The sequence below is a fragment of the Mauremys reevesii genome, linkage group 20, assembly GCF_016161935.1.
Source record: "Mauremys reevesii isolate NIE-2019 linkage group 20, ASM1616193v1, whole genome shotgun sequence".
In the NCBI taxonomy this organism is placed as follows: Eukaryota; Metazoa; Chordata; order Testudines; family Geoemydidae; genus Mauremys; species Mauremys reevesii.
The window spans coordinates 24,703,336-24,727,251 of NC_052642.1; the positions used below are offsets into that span (position 1 = coordinate 24,703,336).

Consider the following 23,916-nt stretch of genomic DNA (forward strand, 5'->3'; position numbering starts at 1 on the left):
ATCGCCTCTGTGAGCGGCATCTAGTACACATACGGTGAGAGTCACAAACGGCAAAACAAGCTCCATGATTGCCATGCTATGGCATCTGCCAGGGCAATCCAGGGGAAAAAGTCGCGAAATGCTTGTCTGCCGTTGCTTTCACAGACGAAGGAGTGACTGACGACATTTACCCAGAACCACCCGCGACAATGATTTTTGCCCCATCAGGCACTGGGATCTCAACCCGGAAGTTCCAAGGGGCGGGGGAGGCTGCGGGAACTATGGGATAGCTAGGGAATAGCTACCCACAGTGCAACGCTCCAGAAATCGACGCTAGCCACGGACCATGGACGCACACCACCGATTTAATGTGTTTAGTGTGGCCGCGTGCACTCGATTTTATAAAATCTGTTTTACAAAACCGGTTTATGCAAATTCGGAATAGTCCCGTAGTGTAGACGTACCCACAGAGTCACAGAGTTGTCAACATTTATAAAAAGTTTTCAAGGGCAACACCAATTCAGGGGGTTGGGTCCCACAAGACCCTATCATTCCAGGGCTGAGTATGCTTCAGTGAAAGTTAGGTTATTTTAATTTGAATGTCCTAATCTCAGGCTGCAAAATGTTTGCATCTTAGATTTTAATCTGAAACACTTCTAACCCCCATCATTATTAAAAACCAAACACACCCAAATCCTTTTAAAACAAAATGCTATACCGCACACAGTTCTACACCTGGAAGAGAATGAATCATACATGAGATGTTAATGCACAACTGGAAGGTGATCAGATACTATGGTGATGAAAACAGTATAAAAACCTACGTACAATAGAATTTCTGCATACTTCAAGTTATCTGGGTGGGCCCATTAGGGTGTGTTCAGAGGAAAAACTTTTAGATTCAGTCTGCATTTCATGTAAAAGCAACAAAGAATCCTGTGGCACCTTATAGACTTTCGCCGTCTCCATTTCATCTCCATCTTAAGGAGAGGATGGCAGGTCTGTTCTCTTGTAACGTTCTCTGGGGCATATGTCCTCAGTGAAGTCCTCATTCGCAGGGATAACTTTGGCATTTCCTGACTTTTGTTTTATATTCTCAAACTTAGCAACGCCATTAATATATCTTTATATTTAATGTAAGTTTACATTTTGGGCCAAGCCTTAGTTTCTGAGTGATTATTGGGAGATAGGGACAGAACAATCAGCGGCTGTTTCGTTCTCTTCCAGTTGGGGCACCATATAACTTGTTTGTCACACTCATGACAAATTTCTAAAATGCTTGGAAAATTGATGGAGTCCTTTGTACTCAGTTCAGGCTTCACAAGGACCACTAGTATTCAGACTGTCTAGGCATCAAAATACGTTGGAGTCAAACAGCATTTCTGTTTTGCAGGAATCTCAGTCAGCAGCTTGAGTGACAGTTTGTTTGTGCTTCATGTGCGCTGTGAGGATAACAAACAGAAGGTAGAACCTCATCTGTGTCATTCACTGTCTCACTATCCATAAGTGTTGAACATCCCAAACTGTATGAAACAGCTGCAGGTCCTGAGTTTCGGGGAGAAGGAGAGAGGGAGTATTCAGAAGCGCTAGAGAGAAGATATAAATAGATCTAACTTACTTTTGATTTCGCACTGCTTTCTAATTGACAAAAAAAACAACCCAACCCAGTGTCCTGTACTAGGGAGATGGGTTCCCTCATAGATGCCGACTTCCCCTCTGCCCCATGGGTGCTTGACCCCTGTCTCCACCCCTGCACCACCCTCACCCTGCCCGAATTCCACCCCCCCATCCCCAAGTCCCCACTCCTGCCTCCTTCCCTGAGCACATCATGTCTTCACTCCTCCCCCTCCCTTCCAGAAAGTCCTAAGCACTGCCAAACACCTGTTTGGGGGGGCAGACAGGAGCGGGGATGTGGTGCGCTTGGGGGGGGAGGGAGGAGGAGGTGGGGGAGCTTGGCTGCCATGGAGTCGGTGCCTATGGGTTCCCTGCTGGATGTCGCAGCAGTTTGGATTGGTTCTATGTCTTGGCCTTATTACTAACAGCAGCAGAAGTAAGCGTTTAAGTCCGTATCAGGAGATGTATATTATGATATACATGTCCTGGACTTCTCCAGCAAGTGAAGCTCATACAAATACAGACTATATCCTGCAGGCCCTTGGGGATAATTCTGGGCTCTTATACACTGAAATAAAATGTTGAAAATTAGTGATTACAAAGATCTTTTATGGCTTTTTTCAGGGAGATGTTGTACTACAAAGTGATCATGTCATTGAGACACTAACCAAAACTGCCATGAGTGCTGACAGAATTGAGAATGTCAACGTCAGTCAAGGCAGGTGAGTTCCTTTTTTGTTCTGAATAGGGTATTCTGTTCAAGCCTTGTTGGGAAGTGAAAAGAGTTACAGTTAATCTAAACAAATAATTGACTTCAAAACCTCCTTAACTAACTGTATGTTACTAATTACTTTCTCACAGAAGTAGCAGATCACTTGTCACTGCTGCATGATGCAACAGTAGCTGTACTGACTATCATGGTAGCTATGACATCATTACTTTTCTGTCACTGACAGAGTGATGAGTCACTGTGGTAACATGCAATCTGTAATATTAGCGAGATACATCTAAGTAAAATAAGTTACAATAAGGAGCACAGTTCGAGTGCTGGCTCAGGTCCATTCCATGTCAGGTGTGTGTGCTCGCCACATGCACCGGTGCTGGAAATTTCCCCCCCAGTGGAATCCATAGGGCCAGCTCCAGCACCCTCTGGTGTTGTGTGCATATGCGGCAGTATAAGGAACACTGCCAGTCGCCCTTGCCCTCCTCCCCATCCTTTCAATTCCTTCTTGCTGCCAGTGACAGTGCTGGAAGGAGCTTAGCTTAGGGACAGGGTGTGCCCCATGTCCCCGGACTTTGAACTGTGTGAGCGGTGCGAGAAGCCCATGCCAATCAGCGATCCCCTCCAGAGCTGCTTTAAGTGCCTGGGGGAGACCAACATGCACGACAGGTGTAGAATCTGAAAAGGATTCAAGCCGTACACGAAGGAGTGGGACATAAGGATGAGAGTGCTCGTGCCACCACCACCTTGAAATAAGTGTCCTCTCTAGAGGAAAGCCAGCACTAGGGGCACTGCAACAATCCCCATAGTCACGGCATTGCTCCCCTGCACCACAACACTCAGCATCACTCACGCCAGCGGTTTCTGGAGCTGTGCTACCCGTCTTCAGAGACCCACCCAAGTCCTCGGCACCAATCTCTGGACTCTCGGCGCTGGTCCCCAGACTCATGGCGACAATCACCAATCAGTGCCAGCTTCCCAAGGCATACCATCAGTCCCCAGAAACTCGCCACCAGTCCCTGAAGCCACAGTGCCGGTCCTCACTGTCCCACTCTCGGACACCGGAGCCCTGGCACCAGTCCCCAAGCTTGAGGCGTCAATCTCCAGAATACTGTTGCTGATTCCCCCGAGCACTATCGCCAGACATGTGGCACCCTGATATGGGGCTGCGATACTGCTCCCCAAGTGTGAAGCACTGGACCATCTGGTATGGTGGGGAAACGGAAGCAGCAATGGCACTGACCTGCTTACCGAGGGAAGACCCTTTCTCCTTGGGCTCCGAGGATGAGGAAGTCACAGCAGCCAGGCACACTCTCCAGTGCCACCAGGTTTTCCCCTGGGGCTGCCAACAAGCACATGGCCCCAGAGCCAGTGGTCTGCACCCTGGCAGTTCTGGAACTCGCGGGGGGATTCCCCCCATTGCAGAGTCCCAGGTACAATGCTCACTGCCTGGGGCATCAGAAGGACAGTCGACAACTGTCTCCTGCCTGACTCAGACAAGGGGTTGCTTCAGGGTACTCAGGAGCCTCCACTAGCTTTGGATGAGGCTGCACCAGCCAGGAAAGCAGAGTCAGTCCCTTCCCCAGTTCTAGCCTCCTCATCTTCCTCACCCAATGAGGCAGTGACGGGCCAATCACATGTGGTGCCACAGGATGATTTTAAGACACCAAGAACTACTTAAGCATGTGGCCACTAATCCTGGACTGGAAGCGGAGGAGTGTCAGAACCAGCTGACATGTTTGACATCTTGGCTGCAGTGGCCCTATCGAGAGACACCCTGCCTGTCCACGAGGATGTCGTAAAACTGGTCAAGGTCTTGTGGCAAACCCTAGCCTCTCTGTCCCGTTGCAAAGCATGCAGAGAGAAAATACTATGTCCCTGCTAAGAGCTTTGAGTATCTTGATTTCCACCCTTCCCTGAGTTCCTTGGTTGTCTGCTGCCAATGAGCAAGATAGGGTCAAACCAGTTCGACCCCCAAAAATGACACAAAGAGGCTCGATCTTTTCCGCAAAGAAGTTTATTCAACCGCCAGCCTCCAGTTATGTGTCACGAATCACCAAGTCCTGCTCAGGAGGTATGATTTCAATGTGTGGCAATCCATGGCCAAGTTTGTGGACTCATTGCCACAGGAATCCAGGCAGGAGTTTCTGGCCATACATGAAGAGGGCAAGACTGAGGTGAGGGCTTCCCTCCAGGAGGCCTCTGACAAAGCCAACTCCATAGCCAGAACAGTGGTGTTGGCTATTTCAACGAGATGGGCATCGTGACTGCAGCCTCAGGCCTTTCTGCAGAGGTCCAGCAGTCCATTCTGGATCTCCCTTTTGATGGATTGAGCCTGTTTTCTTAACAGATGGACAGCAGGTTGCATGGTCTGAAAGACTGTAGGGCTACATTACGCTCTCTGGGCCTTTATACTCCTGTGCCTGCAAGGAAGCGATTTAAACCCGGCAGTCTCAGAGATTTGTAGGCCAGACCAGGTCAGAGCCCTACCAAAAGAAGCACTGGCTGCATTCACCCAGTGAGGCTCTCCCCGATACACACCGGGAAATAAGCAGATATTTTGTGTGTGCCCACAAGGGCGACCTCCCAGTCTACAACCCAGGATCCAAGCACCCTTTTATTTTCAAATGGTCTCTTGCCCTACCTCCCTGCTTGGGCCACTATAACGGTGGATCAATGTGTGATCAGAACCATAGCAGTGAGGTACACCCTCCAATTTTTTTCCAACCCTTCTTCCTCCCCCCCTCCCCTTCCCTCTTCAGGGACCCTTCTTATGAGCAATTTCTTGCCCAGGAGGTGCAAACCCTCCTGTAGGTGGGGGCTGAATGGGAAGTTTCAAAAGAACTGACAGGGAAAGGGTTTTACTCCTGCTACTTTCTGATACCGAAGGCCAAAGGGGGTCTACAACCAATCTTGGCCCTGCGAGGTCTCAACAAATATCTCAAGAAGTTGACGTTCTGCATGGTCTCTTTGGCCTCCATCATCCTCTCCCTGGATCCTGGAGACGTGTACGTCTCAACTTAACAGATGTGAACTTTTCTATTTTCCATGGGAACAGAAAGCTCCTACGATTCGTAGTCGGGCAGATTCACTACCACAGTGGCTCTCAAACTTTTGTACTGGTGACCCCTTTGACATAAGACTCTGAGTGCGACCCCCCCTTATGAATTAAAAATACTTTTATATATATTTAACACCATTATAAATGCTGGAGGCAAAGCAGGGTTTAGGGTAGAGGTTGACAGCTTACGACCCCCCCCCGCATGTAATAGCCTCGTGACCCCCTGAGGGGTTCCGACCCCCAATTTGAGAACCCCTGCATTACAAGTTTGCAGTGCTCTCATTCGGACCTCAGGGTGTTCAAATTTACCCGTACCTTGACAGTTGGCTCATCAAGGGTTACAAGACCACAGGTCCGTAGTCCAAGCCTCCTGCCAAGCGCTGGGCCGGTTGATAAATGAACAAAAATCAACACTGTTGCCAGTGAAAAGGACAGAGTTTACAGAAGTCTTTGACTCTACTCACACCAGAGCCTTCTTACTGGAAGCCAGGTTCTGAGCAATGTCGGATCTGATTGCCCAAGTCACGACCCATCCGCTCACCACAGCCCAGGTATGCCTCAGACTGCTAAGCCACATGGCAGCATGCACCTATGTAGTTCAACATTCAAGACTGCATCTCAGACCACTGCAGATGTGGCTGACGTCCATCTGCTCCCCAGTCAGGCATCACTTGGACAAGGTCCTCACAATTCCACCGCAAATACTTTACCTCCTTTGCATGGTGATCGAACCTGCACCATGTAACCAGAGGAGTTCTGTTTGTAACCCTACGGCCTATGGTGTCAGTTGCCTCGGACTTGGGGTGGGGAGCCCATTTTGGTCTCTTGGGACTCGAGGCTTATGGTACCAACAGGAGCTGCTGTTAAATATAAATGTTATAGAGCTCAGGGCCATCCGTCTGGCTTGTGAAATATTCCTTCCCTAGTGCTCGGGCAAGGTAGTGCAAGCGTTGACAGACAACACAGCTTCAATGTGCTACGTCAACAAGCATGGGGGAGTGCGATCATTGGCCCTCTGCCCAGAAGCCCTTCGCCTGTGAGACTTCTGTATCCAACACGCTATGCATCTGGAAGCCTTGCACCTCGCCTCAACAGGTCCTTCTTCTCTCACCATAAGTGTTCCCTCACCCAGAGGTCATCAGGACCATCTTCCAGAGGTGGGGAACTCCTCAAATGGAGGCAAAACAGAAAATGCCACCAGTTTAGCTTCTTGCCAGGTCTTGACAGCGGTTCACTATCTGATGCCTTTCTTCTGTCATGGGCAGAATGTATACCTTCCCACCAATCCACTTATCAGCAAGGTCCTCCTGAAGATCACGACGGACAAAGCACGAGTCATTATGATAGCCCCGGCATGGTCTCGCCAGCATTCATGGATTTAGCGGTAGCAGCCCCTTGGATGTTTGCCAACCACCCAGATTTGTTCTTGTGGGACCACAGGCAATTACTGCACCCTAACCTTGCCTCCCTGCACCTGACAGCATGGATGCTGTATGGCTAAGCTTCAAGGAACAGGCTTGCTCCATGCAGGCCCAGCAGGTTCTCTTATGAAACAGAAAACCCTTCACCAGAGTCACTTAGCTGGATAAGCAGAAAAAGTTCACCTGCTGGGCATCTGAATGGAACTTTTCTACAACTCAGTCTTCTTTACAATCCATTCTGGAATACCGGCTCCATTTAAAGCACCAAGGTCTGGCACTCAGTCAAGGTGCACCTGGCAGCTATATCGGCTTTCCACTCTCACATCCAAGGTAGATCAGTCTTCTTACATGCAAGGATGATCAGATTCCTTAAATGCCTTGAAAGACTCTTTCTGCAGGTCCGTGATCGGGTTACTTAATGGGATCTCAGCCTGGTCCTCACCAAGCTCACTGGTCCTGCCTTCAAGCCCCTTGCATCCTGTTCTCTTACATCTTTTGTGGAAGGTCACCTTCCACGTAGCCATCACTTTGGCAAGATGAATCTCCAAGATTAAGGCCCTGACCTCAGAACCCCCTTCTACGGTGTTCTACAAGGACAAAGTCCAACTGCGCCCCAACCCAGACTTCATGCAAAAGGTGGTATTGCAGTTCCATGTCAGTCAGGGTATCTTCCTGCCAGTGTTCTTCCCAAAGCCACAAAATTCCAACGAGGAGAGGCATTTGCATACTCTGAACATAAGATGTGCCCTGGCCTACTTTGAATGAACCAAGTCCTTCTGCAGGTTTATTCAACTTTTCATTCTGGTGGCTGATAGGATGAAGGGTTTCCCGGTGTCATCTCAGAGAATTTTGTCCTAGATCACTGCCTGCTTGTGGATCGAACCACCACTGGAGGAATTTGAGAACCTGAGGAGAGAGTGTGACCAGTCTATCTATATGGTCCCAGTTCGGCCTGTACATAGGGAGGGTGGGTGGGAGGGACGCAGAAAACAGAATTGGAGAGAATATTCCAATTCTACTGAGCTCATGACCCAGTGGTCAGAGGTTATTTGAGCTCAGGCATGGTAGAAATGGGATAGACTGTTCACAAAGGGAGGATCAGGATCAGGGCATTGAACTGGTGCTCCATCCTTGGGCGCACCTTCAAAAGTTTGACGCTGAGCTTGAAGGCTGCTTAGCTGAGCTCTGGCCCTGGCCAGAGGACTGAGATGGGTGCCTCCTGTTACTCCTGCCCTCTTCCTAGCGCAGGCCCCCAGTCAGGACATCTTTTCATCACAGTATGCCACCAGACAGCAGGCTAGAGATGCTGCCATGTTTGGTAGAGCAGTGCTTCAGTCTACAAGTCCGAACTCTGGCCCCTCCTCCTGGTGACTGTTTGGGAGTCACCTACTTGGAATTGACATGAGCAATCACTCGAAGAAGAAAAAACGGTTACCTGCCTTTTGTAACTATTTCTCTTCAAGATGTGTTGCTCATGTCCGTTCCAAGACCCACCCGCTTCCCCTCTGTCAGCATAATCCGGCAAGAAGGAACTGAAGAAGCGACGGGTCGGCAGGGCCCTATATACGCCCCTGGGTGCTCCACAGCCGACCCGATGAGTACTGCTTGGGAAAAACCTTCTGCCCATCATGCACACACCTACTTGGAACAACAGTTATGAAAGGTAGGCACCTGGTTTTTCTTTGAGATGTGTTGGGTCATGGAATGGACATGAGTATTCTCCTTCCCCTCTGTCGGAGTTTCAGCAAGAAAGACCTGAGGAGAGGGGCACAGCAGTGTCTTATACCAGCACATACATGCGCGACTCCAGATACCACTGGGGGAAAAACTTCAGGCACCAGTGCATGTGATGAGCATATACACCTGACATGGAACGGACATGAGCAACACATCAACAGTTATGAGAGGCAGGTAACTGTTTTTTGTGAAGTATTTGCATTGTACTGTAGCATTAGCCAAGTGTTGCTGTGCTCAGAGACAGATAAACATTTCCAGTAAAATAGCCACAATTATACTGTTCATGAACAAGTTGGGACTTAGGCCTGGTCTACACTAAGAAGGGGGGTCGAACTAGGGTACGCAAATTCAGCTACGTGAATAGCGTAGCTGAATTCGAAGTACCCTAGTTTGAACTACTCACCCGTCCAGACGCCGCGGGATCGAAGTCCGTGGCTCCAAGGTCGACTCCGCCACCGCCGTTTGCAGTGGTGGAGTTCCAGAGTCGACCGGAGCGCGCGGGGAGTTTGAACTATTGCGTCTAGATTAGACGCGATAGTTCGAACTCCGAGAAGTCGAACTCTCCGCGTTGACCCGCGCGGTGAGTGTAGACCTACCCTTAGCTAAGGTACCATGTGAGGACTCTTCCTGTTTCTTTCAGCATAAAATTTACAACTGGGCAAGGCAAAGAAGGAATAATTGACTTTACTTCAGGATCTGAACTGCTCATAGCCAAAGCCAAAAATGGCCACCTTGCTGTGGTAAGTGTCTTCGGGTGTAAGAGTTTGCACAGCTTGAGAAGGAAAGTAATTAATCTAAATGTGTTTAGAAAAGTGGGTTTTAAATTATGATCGTCTTTGTTTTATATAGCACCCCTGATGTGCGTCAAGTTCTCTACACAATGCGGGAAGCATTTGCATTGCAACCTCTCTCCCATTCTGAGTCGTTTGAGGGCTGCACACCTCTTTTCCTGCAATTACCAGAAACTGTTCAGACTTGGCTAGGCTGCGTCTCTAGCTACAGTGGTGCAGTTCACTATTCCCACCTTATCTGTTCCAAACCCACATTAGAAACTGTTGATTTTAGAGCAGAAGTAAGAAACAATCCTTTACCCCAATCTCAGTTCCTCTCTGGGACTGAAATAGCCATATTGTTGCTTGAACAAGACCACTTGTCATACTCCTCCAGATTTGTTCCCCTGTGCTACCATGTCACAGATAAGTCCAAACACACTAAATCTAAAAGGGAAAAGTTCCAAAGTCTCCATCACACTTTCAGACTGGCCAAGAGGTCAGTCCTAGAAGGGAAATAAGTCCTAAGGTGGAACTATCTAAGCTAGCAGCCTTACAGATCGAGGTTTGAGAAGGGCAAGCGAAAGGGGAGTTACTTATTCACATAAAACAGAAGACTGGTTGGAATTTGGCCAGGCCACTGAAACCAGCATCCCTTTTCAGGGCTACGGACATCTTCCATAGTCCCCTCGAGACCCCATTTGCTCTTATGCCTACATTATGCTATATCCCAAAATATTGTATGATTTTCAACCCTATGGGACTGTCCACTAGCATTTGCCCATTAGAACAAGTTTGTGTACTCAGTTTCTACCACATGGAACAAGCAAAGCAAATCTTCCTCCAGTGACGTGCCAGACTGCTGGGTTAAACTTTTGGGAGTCTGGCTGAGATTTAAGAAATCCTGACTTTCTCCATGGGCAAATTGTTGCGTTTGCTTTCTGATTTACAGAATCTGGCTGAGTTTGTTAGATCAGGACAAGTTCTTACTTATTCTGCATCCTGTACAGGGTAACACTATTCCAGGCCAGACTTTGGTATCTTCATGGGCTAATTGTTAATATTTACAGTATCTTTGTTTCCATTCCACTTTCTCCTCAGGTTGCTCCTCGTTTGAATTCTCGATGATAAAATTTGTCAGCACGAAAGGATCTGTTCCTCCGTCAGTCTGGATTGCCTTTTATACCAGTGGCTGGAAGTACTTCCCTGCAGTTTTTTTTTGCTGCTTTGCTCATTTCCTTTAACAGTTACCAAAGAACTGCACTTCCATAAAACAAAGTGAAAACAAAATATAATCTGAAATGACCAAAAAAAGAGAGGAGGAAAAAAAAAAAGCACCTTTTCTTACTGGCAACTGCCCGGGTCTGAGTTTGTTTTTACAGCTGGGGCTCCTAAGTCATGAACATGGCTGTGTTCAGTAGGAGTCAAGGTTGTTGTTCATGCAGAGACCAAGCCCTGAAGTGAAATTACAAACTTTTTCTGAGCTGTCATGATATGTACAAAAGCATGATCCTAAGAAATACAGTATTGTATCTGTATTGTCCAACTCAAAAGTGCCATACTTTATCAGAGAACAATTTATGCACAATTTTGCTTTGTTGCTTTCTGAAGCTTTGTATAAAAATATTAAGAAGCCATATATGAATGAGTAAAATTCTGTAAATATTTTTTTAGCTCAGTGGGTGAGTTGCACTAAGAAAAGCAGAGCTTCTACGGGAACTTTTGAGACTTTTAAAAAACAATTATGGAAGGTAATGTAGCAAATGTACTCTTTTAAAGCACCTATCTTTCCTCATATGGATCCTGCTTCCAAACGTGGTGCACCCCCCAATGCTGTAGTGCCTGTTTCTTATGCCCACCTTCCCAACATGTGCATGCGTGTGTGGAAAAGACTGCAGACACACACAGCTCTTCGCCCCCCCCCCAAATGCCTGAAAGAACCGTCAGGTGTTTATTAGCTCTGGCCACATGCCTTAGTAGTACTAGTGAAGGATTCACAAGTGACCTGTTCTGCTATAAAATTATACCTCCCCTAAAGCCCGTGGTCTCTCTGCCCAAGTTGCTATGTGCTGCAGTTATTCAGCAGTGCCATAGGTAAAATCCCTACACATCAGCAGGGGTAGTTAGGGGTTTGCATTCTCAAAATAAACACAGACCTTAGAAACAGCCTTCCACAAACACTGTTTTAAATGGAACCAGCTTGGCCACATGGTGGCTGCACTTTGTGGAATCCTTGCCATTAAATTCCATGCTATATCATTTTACTCTATAGCTAAGAGTGATCTGTGTATGTTAAAATATTCACCAAAACTGCACAGGGGGTAGGGGAAGGAAGAGTGCTACTGAGGCAAATAGAGCTAAATATGAAGAGGTTTTTTTTTTTAAATACATAAATTTAGGAGGAAAAAGCTTGGAGGTGAACTGCTTTCTAGTAAACAGCTGCATCACAGTAAGCTGCAACTGCCACAGTTAAAAGTCTACTGGTAGTGCAAAGCACCATGTACTTGCCTTCTTTGGGGCAGGGTCTACCAGCTGTAATCAGGGGGCAATGGCACACACCCTTTAAGCTTAAAAAAACCCCAAACATGCTGCCACTGGTATGCAATGAGCTCACACTAATACTTTGTTTTTGTCCCCTACTTCTGTGTGTTATCAAACACTGCATCAAGCCTGGAATGCTGTACACCCTGTAGGGTATATACTATATTAATGCTGTATACACCGATAGAATCCCTAAAGTCTGCTAAATAAATTTTTTTTATAACCAAAAAAGATGAGGGTTTATTTTAGTTGTTTTATTTTTTAGAAATATAAAGGATATTCAACAGGTGAACAACTGTGTTTATTGTTAGCAGCTACCCTAAAAACCAATACAATTCTTACCTTCTAATGAATGCTGTGCTTCTAAAAGTATCATCATCGGGCAAGCTTGTGCCTGAAGCTTAAGTTTGGTCATTAGTGGCAGTTATTTGACTGGTGAAGGCAGAAGTTTAGTAGAACACCAATAAGCCAAGTCCTGCTGTTGGCCATTGCATACCAATACTGCACAAATATAAATGCTGTCTCCGACCCAGTCCCATCAGGCCTTTGACTGCTGGAGGCAAAGCACCCAAGAAGAGATGTCAGTTTGAGCTAAGTGCAGATGATTAAGGTGTGGTCTATACTAAAAACTTAAGGCAGTATAAATATGTGACTGAGGGGTGTATTAAGTAAGTCCACATGCCTCAGCACTAGTTATACTGATCTAACTCCTCAGCTGTAGACAGTGGTACGTCAATCAGAAGGCATCTCTTATCATGCAGCTACTGCCACTTGGGCAGGTGGTGGACCTCTGCCAACGGGAGAAGCTCTCCAAGCACCGTAAGTAGCATCTTCAGTAAATACTGCAGTGCAGACAAACACTAAACTGTAACTGAGGCAAGGTCAGATGAGGAATGAAAAACGTGTAAGATCACTTTTCTAAAAATGCTAAAACTACATATTGGAAATTCTGCTTAACTAAAGGTATATCCAACATCAGTGCTTTTAACTCTGAATATAAACAAGCTCCTAATAGCTTGCAAAAGCAAGCTTCTCATAGGAGAAAGAATTTAGTCTCCCATCCCTTGGAAACAAGGACTGAGACACAATCCCTTTTAGATGATAAAAAGGGATTGTGCTGACATAAGACTTACTCATACAAGACAGAATGCTAAAAGTTCAAACTCAAAAAAAATAAAACAAAAAACAAAACATAGCCCCTTGTTCCATAGCTTAAACTTTGGGTAACTGATCATTCTTAGAGTTGTAAACTGATAATTGTTCTCTCATAGACATATTTCTCATACAGTCCTGCAATGAACTGAGAATACTAGTCACTAGCTTTAAGCACTGATCTAGGAAAAAGACCAAAAATAATTTCTAATAAAATTTGCATGTAACAAAAATTTATGCCAGGGTATTTATGACCTGACCCATTCGATAAAGTGGACTCATCTGACCAACATACATATTTTAGTACAACCAATACCAACATTACACATCCAGACTATTCCAACTTACATGATGAAGCACTACAGGCTGCCAAACCATAACTTAGGCCTTGTCTACAATTCAGTTTTGTTGACAAAAGTGGCAGTGTGCACACTGAAGTGCTCCTCCTGATATAACTCCACTGCTCCACCAACATCATAAAACCCCCTCAATGAGCAGTATAGACTTTTTGCAACTATGACCACGTCTACACTAAGTCAAGCTAGTTTGTGGAAAATTAAAGGTAACAAGATGGAGTTAGTTTGGCATGAGATGGGCAAACCAAATGTCCATGGCTGCTTCACTTAGTCAGAACAGAGGCCATTACCCATACTCTAGTTAGAACATATTCAGTATGTACATTAGATGTAGATAAGCTTCTTCCAGGTCCACTGTGTTAGCTGATGAGCTATCAGCTTGAATACTTCATTCACAATGTGCTGACTTAATACCTTGTAAGTGTTACCACAGGAGCAAACATTTGAAATACAGGTAATTAATAAACTTCAGATTTAAATAAAATGATGAATACATGCAAGTAGCAATCATTCAACAAATCATAACTTTTCCATAGACAACTTACATGCCATACTTTTGTTGCAATTATGTAACAGTGGTAGCAACAACGATCTACATTGTCATATTTTAATCATATAATGTCACTGTCAGTCCACACTGCTTTGGATCATTATCGAGCAGAACCAGTCATCAGCAGTGAATGCATGTTCCCTGGAAGGGTAGTTGAAGCATGAAGGAACATATGAATCTTTAATGCATTGGCACATAAATATCTCGTGAGGCCAACTACAACAGTGCCATGCAAATGCCTGTTCTCACCCCTTCAGGTGACATTTTAAACACGATGCAGGTAACATTATTTCCCACAAATGTAAACAAACTTGTTTGAGAAATTGGCTAAACAAGAAGCAGGGCTCACTGGACATATAGGCTCTAAAGTTTTACGCTGAGTGCACTTTTTTTTTTAAACACACAATTCTACAATTGTAAGTTCATGGTAAAGAGACTGCACTACAGTACTTGCATTAGGTGAATTGAAAAATACTCTCTCTTCCTTTATTTACAGTGCAAATTAATAAAAATATAAAGTGAGCACTGTACACTTTGTATTCTTTGTTATAACTGAAATCAATATATTTGAAAATGTAGAAAACATGGACAAATATTTGGTATTATTGTTTTACAGTGTGATTAATTGCCTGCTTACTTTTTAATCGCTTGACAGCCTTTGCATAGGAATGTTCTAACTCTGGAAAGGGCTCGTGGGAGACCTGCAGATAGTTCTGAGGCCACCGAGCAGCTACTGACCCTGCACTTCTTGTTCTAGGAAACACTTGCAAGGAGGTATTTTCTCCCCCTGTACTTCATGGGCTGCTTCAATTTGCCATTTGACCTGTATTTCTTTCTATAGCATCTGGCAGGATCCAGGTTTGTTAGTTTATTTTTCTGACAGAAAAACTTCAGCTTCTTTTCATATAGTTACCATCATATCACTAAGATGGCCAGGAACCTGCATCATCTGATCCAAAAACCGTCATACAACGGCCCTGTGCCCCCTGCCCCGCCTTAGAAAGGTTGAGGAACCATACTTGCAATTCTGTCTTCCCATGTAAGCATTGCTTGTGAAAGCATTCAGGGGGAACCTAGGGTGTCAGATGACAGATCATGGTTGTTTTTACGAAGGAGGGGGCTGACAATATCTGGCTAGACATGGCTGCCTGGGAAGGGCCTACAGAGTGAGGAGACCACTCCTTCAGGTAAAAATCTCCCCCACTTAGAACCACTGAGGCCCTGACCACCAGGGATATTTTCACTACTGAAGATAAATGTGGCTATCAGGTTAAATTCTGACTGGTGCCCACTAAGGAACTGTCTGGCCTCATAATATGGAGGTCGGGGCAGACCAGTAGAAATAAATAAGAGATGGGCTAAGGCCCCTTAGTACCTGCCCGTTCTTCCACAGCTGGAGCTGCTGTCCCTCTCATCACTCCGTAGTCAGATGCTGGGGGCAGAAGGTGGTGGAGACAACACCCTGCAACAGAATCTGGGTACATTGGTATTAGGACATGGTGATCAGCAGTTGCTGCTGGTCACAACCTGATATTTTCCCAGTTCTTTAAGGGTGGTATAAAATCCCTATCCCATTATTCAGTCTTTTCAGCATGAATGATATTGGATACATAGCTATAACCTTTGTCTGGGGCAGCTGCAGACCTCCTAATCACAGTTTCACAATACACAGTTCACTCTTCTGAATCTAGCTCACCTTTTTAAAATATATACATTTTACGATTTGATTCTCTGTGAAGGTGAGCAGAGTAAACTACGCTATTTATTTCCCCTTTGGCAGTTTGCCTTCTCATCCTGTTTCAGCAGTAGGAGCAAAAATGGACTCCAATGCTCTGAAAATGTTTCAAGTGGCTAATGCTCTCCCTGTTCTCTTTTCCAATCCCCTGCCTTTTTTCCTGCCTGAAGTGAAACCCTATCCAAACTGGGCTGCTTCTTACCCAGTGGAGCTACCCTCTCCCAACCTGCCTGGCAGGAGGGAGAAAGGGCATGCGGAGGCAATCCACTTGGGCTGGGCTGAGGAAAAATTACATCCTATCTGCAGAACCAGCTAAGCTCCCAACAAGGGGAGACCATGAAAAGACCCTTCCTTTTGCCTCTGGCTTTTCTCGCCTTACTCCATCCTCAGAAGGGGAAGTGCAGCTGAGGGGACAGTCTCACCCAGAAAAAGCAAACAGCCCTGGGACACAGCTGGTTAACATTACTGAACCACATTTTAGTTTAAACATCTGAAATACAGTTTGAAATTTTTCTCAGAACACTGTGGCAGCAGAGAGGTATGGCTGAGCCTGCCTGCTGCTGCTGCGACAGCAGAAAAAAATGGAGAGAACTTCTGGAGGCAAGACAATACCCCACAGCCAGTGACTGACATGTCTGGTTCTGCCTCCAAGCTGCAGGTAGGCTGAAGAACCCCATTGTAACAGATCTGGCAGAAACAATGAGCACTTTAACATACAGCCTGTGTTAGATACACTAATGGCTCCAGTTCTTTAGAAATGGGGACCAAGTTTCAAAAGTGATCAGCAATTTTGAGTATTCAACTACAGACACCTTAAAGGGGACCTGATTTCAAAAGGGTCAAGTTGGGTACCCAAAATCTAGTAACTTGTGAAAATCTGTCACCTAGTATAGAAACAAGCTCCTTAAAAACTCAGTGAGAACTTTGATCCTGTCTGAATTTCTTTACCAAATACTTCTGTTACTAGTGTTTAAATGTAAGCTATCCTGCATATATTTTTATTCCTGTTACTCTTCCAGCTCCTTTGATATATTAAATTTTCCTGCTACTTGTAATGTATGAACGTCTACTCTAGCTAAATTCTAATCCAAGTATAAAAGAGGAACTCACAGTAAATTTGGCATTTTTTAATTTAGGTTTGTTTTATTTAAGTTTAATGTTAATTCCATGCTGTGTTTCAGTAAGAACAATACAGATTCTGTATCTGTGGCTCCAGTCAGATATCCAGTAGTACAAATTAGCTTCAAGTTACACATACTGAACAAAAGAGGTTGAGCGAGCGAAGGGGGGAATAGGGATGGGGAAGGGGAAAAAAATATTGAACACACATGCAGGCTTTTCAATGCTACCTTCAATGCTAACCTGCTTTGAGGAAAATTAAAAGGAGGCAAGAATGAGCAGCCACGGATTGTTGAACTGTTACCAGTACCAAATTTTTCAGCAACATTTCAGCAGTTTGGAAACTTTGTCGTCCCCCGCCCCTCCCAGTAGATCTGCACAGAGAGCTGTACATATCTATGTCTCAATCACCACTGGACACATGCAGGTGAACATGTCTATGAAGGGAGGCTGTAGCCCAACAGGCAAAGAGAGAGAGCGCACACATTGGCCAACACCTTAGAAATCATAAAGGAAGAACAAACTCAACACCTGTAGTCACCCTCCTAGTTCCAGGCCTCTGCTCAGGAGAACATGCTCCACCCTGCCCTGGGAAATCAGCTACTCCCAAGATGGGGAAATTCTCCCCCTGCACCCAGAATGAGCAGGAAACCTTTTATTAGAAACCAAGCTGCAGCTAGAGGGAAGCAGGAGTCTGTACTCAGCCTTTACCAGACATTTATCTTAGAGGCCAGTCAAGATACTACAGTGGTGGTGTTCCCTGGAGCAGCAGTGACACCCAGTGGCCAGTCAGGGTAAATCACAGACTGCATCTGCCCTGGAGCAGCAGACACACCCAGTGGGTGGCCAGTCAGAGTCATGTACAGACTGTTTACTCAGGAGCAGCGGTGACACTGTAGGCTAGTCTGGGGTAATGCATTAACTGTCTCTTCCATGGAGCATCGGTGACACCAAGTGGCCAGTCAAAGTAATGCACAGGGTGTTTCTCAGAAAAAAATCAGTAACATCACGTGGTCAGCAGTGGGCACAGCCAGCCATTTGTGGTGTGTGTGGGGGGGTGAGACAGAAAATGATGCCAGCTGCAACCCCCCCTTGCCATAAGGCCCTTCCCCTTGCTGTGGCTCTACCCCCTACTCCTCCTCAGTGAAGTGCCAGCCCTGCCTCCTCTCCTCCAAGGCCCTGGCCCATGGTCATGTCAGAGGCCAGAAGCCAGAGTTGGGCAGGGTGAAGCAGTTGCTGCACTAGCTGATGTCATAGTACAGGCAGCCACAGAGCTTCTGCATCTTGTCTTCCTGCTGCTTGGGGTCCCAGGTCCGCAGCTGCTCCTCAGCTCCCTACTTCCCTTTGACTGTTCACAGTCCATAAGAGCCTCCCAGGTTGCGGGGCCCAGGTATGAGGCCAGCACAGACCACAGGGAACAGGACCCAGGACAGAGCACATCAGCCCTGGACCCTCCACCTGGCCTGAGTGGTGCACCCTGGTGGGCAGACACACGGGCCAAGGGCTACTCTCGGGTCCCCCTGCTCACATCCTCTGAAGCAAGCCAGAGTTGGTAGAGAGGAGGACTAGAGTGGTGTGACCAGGGATGCTCACCCAGTGATGTAGAAGGAAGAGAGTTGAGGACTGAGGCATGTCTGGTTAGTCAAGTTGCTCTTCACATAGTTACCATACTTCAGGAAGACTCCATAGACTTTTTGAGAGGGGACAAAGGACTCCCCCAAGCTTATCATGCCTCACATAGACTCAAAGGACTGTTGTCAGAGACCCACCTCATGCTGACAAGAGTCTTTGCAGCCCTCCCTCAATACTCAGCAAACTTTTATTTGCTCTTACTCCACAGGTAACTGTCTGATTTTCATTTACCTGGATGGTCTCAGGGTGGCAGCTCCTTTTGGTCTCTGCCAGAAGGCTGGCCATTCTCTCATCTACCCAAAGTTAATAGGAACTGAAAAGAGAAAGAGAACACCTGTAAGCTAGGCCACCACTGCTGTGTGCAACACAGACAGATATGCTTTGTGAGGGAACTGCTGAAAAGTAATAATTGACTGATCAACACTATCATGTTGAAATGTACATAGCAACATTCTGTGTAAAGTTATGAAATCCCCCTGTAGGGTGTTAAAGGCACATGTTCCAATTCATATAGCCCTGATTAGGTAGCACTGGCCAAGCAGGCCTGTCATGTTTCCTCAAATTACATATCATCTGTAAACAAAGGCCACAGAGGACAAGATGGGGAAGAAAGAAGAATTTCAGCATCCCCAGGCGCAAAGAAACAGCACAAAGCCTCCTTCCTACACCAGACTCCATGTCTCCTTGCTCTCAGAAAGAAAGAACTTCACCTAAGGGTCAAGCTTGAGCAAACACTTTTCAAAGGGTGATAACTATAAAAGTGAGGGGCGGGGGGAGGGGGCGCAAACGCAAGCTTCCGCGCAGGCGCAGCGCTTTCCTTGCAGCCAATGGCAAATCAGCTATACAAACTGTCATGTTTCTGACCTTCTCCAAATGGCGGTGCCGCCAGCCCAATTAGGTATGTCGAGAAGCCGAGGGAGGCCCTCTCCTTGTTCAGTGGCGGTTTAGCCCGCACTGGGGCACGCCTCCACCCACATCTCAGTACCGGCCTTCAACTGCCGCCGATTGCCTCTGACCTTCTTGTAATGGCGGTTGTGCAGCGCTGTACTTTCCCCATCCCTGACCGTCCCATTATGGCGGCTCCTCGGGAGCGCTTAGGCCAATGGCTGCTCAGTGCGCGCGCGCATTTCAGAGTAACCTGGAATTCCTGTCTCGACGGGGCACGTGAAAATACGAAACGCGTCCTTTTTGCCCCCTCATGACCGCCAATGGCCGTGCCGTCTGCGCAGGAATATGACGTCTTCGGATTGTCGACTTTTTCCTCGCCGTGGCTCAGCTCGTGTCGTCACGTCTGGTAGGTGAGGTCAGCACAGGGGCCGCCATTTTGGGTGGCGGGGCTGGGATCGGAGTGGGGGCCTTGGGTGGTTGTGGCCCGCAGGGGGAGTTAGTGCTGCCCACGGGGTAGCGGCCCCCATGGCCGGGCAGTTCGACTCCGAGGACCGGGCGAGCTGGTACTGGGGGAGGCTGAGCAGGGCCGAGGCGGTGTCGCTACTGCAGGGGCAGCGCCACGGGACCTTCCTAGTGAGGGACTCGGGCACCATCCCCGGGGACTTCGTGCTGTCGGTGTCCGAGAGCTCCCGGGTCTCGCACTACATCGTGAACAGCCTGGGGCCGGCGGGAGGCCGAAGACCTGGCGGCGAGGGCCCCGGGGCCCCAGGTGAGTGAGCGGGGCCGGGCCGGGCCGGGCTAGGGAGAGGGGCTGCTTTGATTGTCTGACTCGGGGGTTGTTGCTGCAGCCTGGCCCTATATCCGACTTTGTTTTGCGCTGGGGAAAGCGCGGCCTCAGTTTCTCCCGAAACAGCGGGCAGCCCGCGGGCACCAGCCAAAGAGCCCCATTGCCCCTACCCCCGCCCACTCCAGAGTGGCGCTCAGGCTCCTGAGGCCCGGCTGTGGCGTTCGTGTTTGTCTTTTGGTTCCGCACTGGGAACCTCTAATTTTGGGGTCCTTCGTTACTGGGGAGCGGCTCCAGGACTCCCATCCCCCGACACATGACCTGCAGTATTCCTAGCGTTAAAATCGGGATGGACGGTATTTGGAGGACTAAAATAGTGCATATATGGACACTGACCAAGATGGGGGGCGTCTAGACTTCTATCCTGAAGTCATTACAGCTCAGATTTCCCATCGTTATGTATAAGCCAGGTATGGAAGAGTAAACTGCCACCACCTATTCAGAGGAAGTTGAAATTTTATTGTTGTTTTACGTTTTGGATTTGCATGAAACAGTTGGGAACAATTGGCACATTAGAGACTTGGAGGATTTGAATAATGACATTTTAAAATTCTCTCTTGAATGAGGGAAAACCCAAGATTTCCATTATTTAATTTCAAATCTCAAGTGACTGATTAGTCTGAAAATGAAATATGTTAATTTAGTAACTTAAGTGCTCTCACTGTTTAAATAAATGAGTAATTTCTCTTAAGTGAGATGTTAAAAGTGGATACTAAGCACAAATACCCTTATTTTATCCTTTCATACTTGGAGAATATGTAGATGTTATGAATTCTAGAATGGATTAAAATCTGCTGTATGAAAATATAAATGTCAAACTGTATTTTAATACAGTTAAACAATATCAGACATCTAGAATCAAAGGACATTGGTCATACTTACAGGATGGAGGACTGTATCCAAAAGCAGTGCTTCTGAATTTAGGAGTCATGAGCATGACTTCCCAATGCAGCGCAGTTGCTAAGAGGGATAATGTGATCCTTGGATGTATAAATGGAAATATTGAGCAATACGATATTACTTTTGTATGGAGCATCACTGAAACCATTATTAGAATGCATCCAGTTCTGGTGGCTACACTCCAAAAAGGATATTGAAAAATTAGAAATAGTCGAAAAATTGGGATATTTTGAAGTCTGGAAAACGTGAAATCCAGCAAGAGACTTCAGAAGTCTCTTAATTAATTTTAAGAAAAAGAAGGTTACAAGATGAATTGAACCTGGTATTTAAGTACCTTTGGAAGCGGGGTAATAATTCCTTTTTTTCCAGAGCAGAGTGTCCATGTGGGGGAGTTACATCAGCATAGATCAGGCTGGGCAAACTTTTTGGCCCAAGGGCCACATCTGGGTGGGGAAATTGCATGCAAGGCCATGAATGTAGGGCAGGGGTGTGGGAGGGGGTGCGGTGTGCCGGAAGGGGCTCAGGGCAATGGTTTGGGGCAGAGGAGGGCTCTGGGGTGTACAATGGAGCACATGGAAGGGCGTTGGGGTGTGGAGTGCCGGAGGGGGCGCAGGTCAGGGGTGCAGGGGGGAGTGCAGGAGAGGGCTCAGGGCAGGGGGTTGGGGTGCAGAAGGGATGTGAGGTGCAGCAGGGGGCTCAGCAGGGGTTTGGGGTACAGGAAGGGTGATGGGTGTGGCAGAGGACTTGGCATGGGGTTGGGGTGCAGGAGGGATATCATGGTGCTCATGGCAGGGAGTTGGGGTTCAGGAGGGGTTCGGGGTGTGGGCTCTGGCCCGGCACTGCTTACCTGGAGTGGCTCCGGGGTGGCGGTGGCGTGCTCCCTGCCTGCCTTGGCCCTGCGCCGCTGTCAGAAGCGGACGGCACCATGTCCCTGTGGCCCCTTGGGGGGTGGGGGGGCAAAGAGCTCCGCGTGCTGCCCTCACCTGTGGGTACCTCCCTCGAAGCTCTCATTGGCCGTGGTTCCCCATTCCTGGTCAAAGGGGGCTGCGGGGGGCAGCGCACGGAGCACTCTGTCCGTCGTCCGTGTGTCTCCGTCCCCGCCCCTCCCCCCCCTCCCCGGGCCTGCAGGGACGTGGTGCCGGCTGCTTCCAGGAGTACCATGGGGCCATAGTTTGTCCATCCCTGGCTTAGATCTAGCGGAATGTTTCCCTTTATAGACACGTCCAAAGGCATAATAAGTGCTAGCGGCTGAAAGTTAGTCTAATTCAACTGGAAATAATGTGCAATTTTTTGTGTGCGCGGATAGTTAATTTTGGGAACAATTTAACAAAGGATATGGTGGATTCTCTATAACTTGATGGTGTTCAGTCAAAATTGGAAGATGTCAAGTCTAAAAGATGTGCCCTAATTTGAATACGAGGTTTGGATTTGTTTCAGGAATTAATGAGTGAAATGTTATGGCTGGTGTTATGTAGGACAGAATAGATTATCATAATGATCCATTCTGGTATTACTCATCAGTGTGGGAAGCAAATGTACGCATTTCACAAAGATTCTCTCTCAGTCTCTAAAGAGGCAGAGTATGATAGGGTACAGAGTATATAGGTTGGGATTTTCCATTATGTCCAAGTGATTTAGGCACATTGATGCCAGTGTGTGCTCCCAAATCACTTAGGTGTTTTTGAAAATCCAGACTATAATTTCAGGACTCAAGTAACCTTTACATAGAGATATCCATGCACAACACTGCCTGGAACTTATGACATTACACGTGAGCAGTTTCTTTTGACTCGATGACACTACATGCATTTGTAGGAATTTGCAAGATTGGGGTCTTGGAGGTCAGACACTTATGTCTACATCGTGGTCAGAGTTATGATCGCAGCACATTTAGTCATACGTGATCTAGCTATGATCGGTGTCTACATGTACTGCAGTTACACCTCTGATTGTCGTGTAGACATATCCTAAGTCTTTCCTCTCTCCTGCCCCAGCAAATTCGTGTGTAATTAGAACACTGTTCAGGAGTACTAATCTCTTCTGAGTAAGAAAGTAGGTTTATGCTACCAATATTTCTGATCCTTTTCTTTTTAGCTGTAATGGTTCTGATGTTGCAATAGCTGTACTTCTAACTTAAATAGTAGAGATTTTTTTAGCAAACATTACATGCTTGGATGTTTTTGAAAAGTGGAGAGAATATTTTTATATCAATAGATGCAAATCTCTTATACCACATTATTTTGTTTACCTCAACTTAAGACCTATCTAAAACAGGCCTGGAGAACAAAAACCTGATTTGTTGGAGTCACTGGGATCAGAAGGGTCATGTGCTGAGACCGAGCGAATGGTATTGCAAAAACTAGTAAAGAACTCATTAATAAAGGTAATGAAGCTGGTATTGCGTCATACATGATATGAATTGCATCATGTTATTCCTAGAAGTCATGGATGATGCAATCATAACGAAGCTTACATCACTCTGCTGAACAAATTGCCCTATATCAGCTCTAGAAATCATACAGTGTCGTGCTCTCTTATTTGTCAGTGTTTGATTTTGCAAAGGGACACATTTCTGTTTAGCCAAAGTGAGCGGAGATGCCTCGTACTTGTGTGAACAGTGCAGATAACTTATGCTATGTTTGTGGTGAAGTGACTTTTGCATCACAAAAGCGCAGTATAACCACTATGGTTAAGAAAGCCTATCACCTTTATTTTGGCTGCAGAATTGGAGATCAGGACAAGAGGTGGGCCCCACACATATGCTGCAATACTTGTTCAACCACTGGCGAAGATTTGTTGCACAGGAAAAGGAACATAAGAACGGCCGTACCGGGTCAGACCAAAGGTCCATCTAGCCCAGTATCTGTCTACCGACAGTGGCCAATGCCAGGTGCCC

The 23,916-nt window shown here is 46.7% G+C and overlaps 2 protein-coding genes and 1 long non-coding RNA gene across 14 annotated transcripts in view; 2 read left to right on the forward strand and 1 right to left on the reverse strand.

Moving 5' to 3' along the window:
• The window catches only part of MYO1C (myosin IC), a 125,252-nt gene extending 113,563 nt beyond the window's left edge, over positions 1–11,689 (forward strand). For 7 of the 8 annotated variants that reach the window (XM_039507876.1, XM_039507881.1, XM_039507880.1 and 4 more), the window contains 4 exons: positions 1,373–1,443; positions 2,218–2,315; positions 9,174–9,273; positions 10,405–11,689. In XM_039507876.1, coding sequence (XP_039363810.1) covers positions 1,373–1,443; positions 2,218–2,315; positions 9,174–9,273; positions 10,405–10,431 — 296 coding nt within the window. In that variant the 3' untranslated portion in view covers positions 10,432–11,689. Of the gene's footprint in view, positions 1–1,372; positions 1,444–2,217; positions 2,316–9,173; positions 9,274–10,404 lie in introns of those variants that run through there. The other variant, XM_039507878.1, reaches the window with a different exon arrangement.
• LOC120387322 lies at positions 460–19,621 on the reverse strand. 2 transcript variants are annotated; one of them, XR_005590117.1, is made up of 5 exons: positions 19,253–19,621; positions 18,620–18,701; positions 15,278–15,376; positions 2,262–2,357; positions 460–1,565 (listed from the first exon to the last, which is right to left on the reverse strand). It is a non-coding gene; the product is annotated as an uncharacterized LOC120387322 (long non-coding RNA). The 2 variants fall into 2 exon arrangements; XR_005590118.1 differs by having other exon boundaries at positions 461–1,524; positions 19,253–19,620.
• CRK (CRK proto-oncogene, adaptor protein) overlaps positions 19,569–23,916 on the forward strand; it is a 57,337-nt gene continuing 52,989 nt past the window's right edge. For 2 of the 4 annotated variants that reach the window (XM_039507884.1, XM_039507887.1), the window contains exon 1: positions 19,690–20,045. In XM_039507884.1, coding sequence (XP_039363818.1) covers positions 19,802–20,045 — 244 coding nt within the window. In that variant the 5' untranslated portion in view covers positions 19,690–19,801. The other 2 variants (XM_039507886.1, XM_039507885.1) reach the window with 2 other exon arrangements.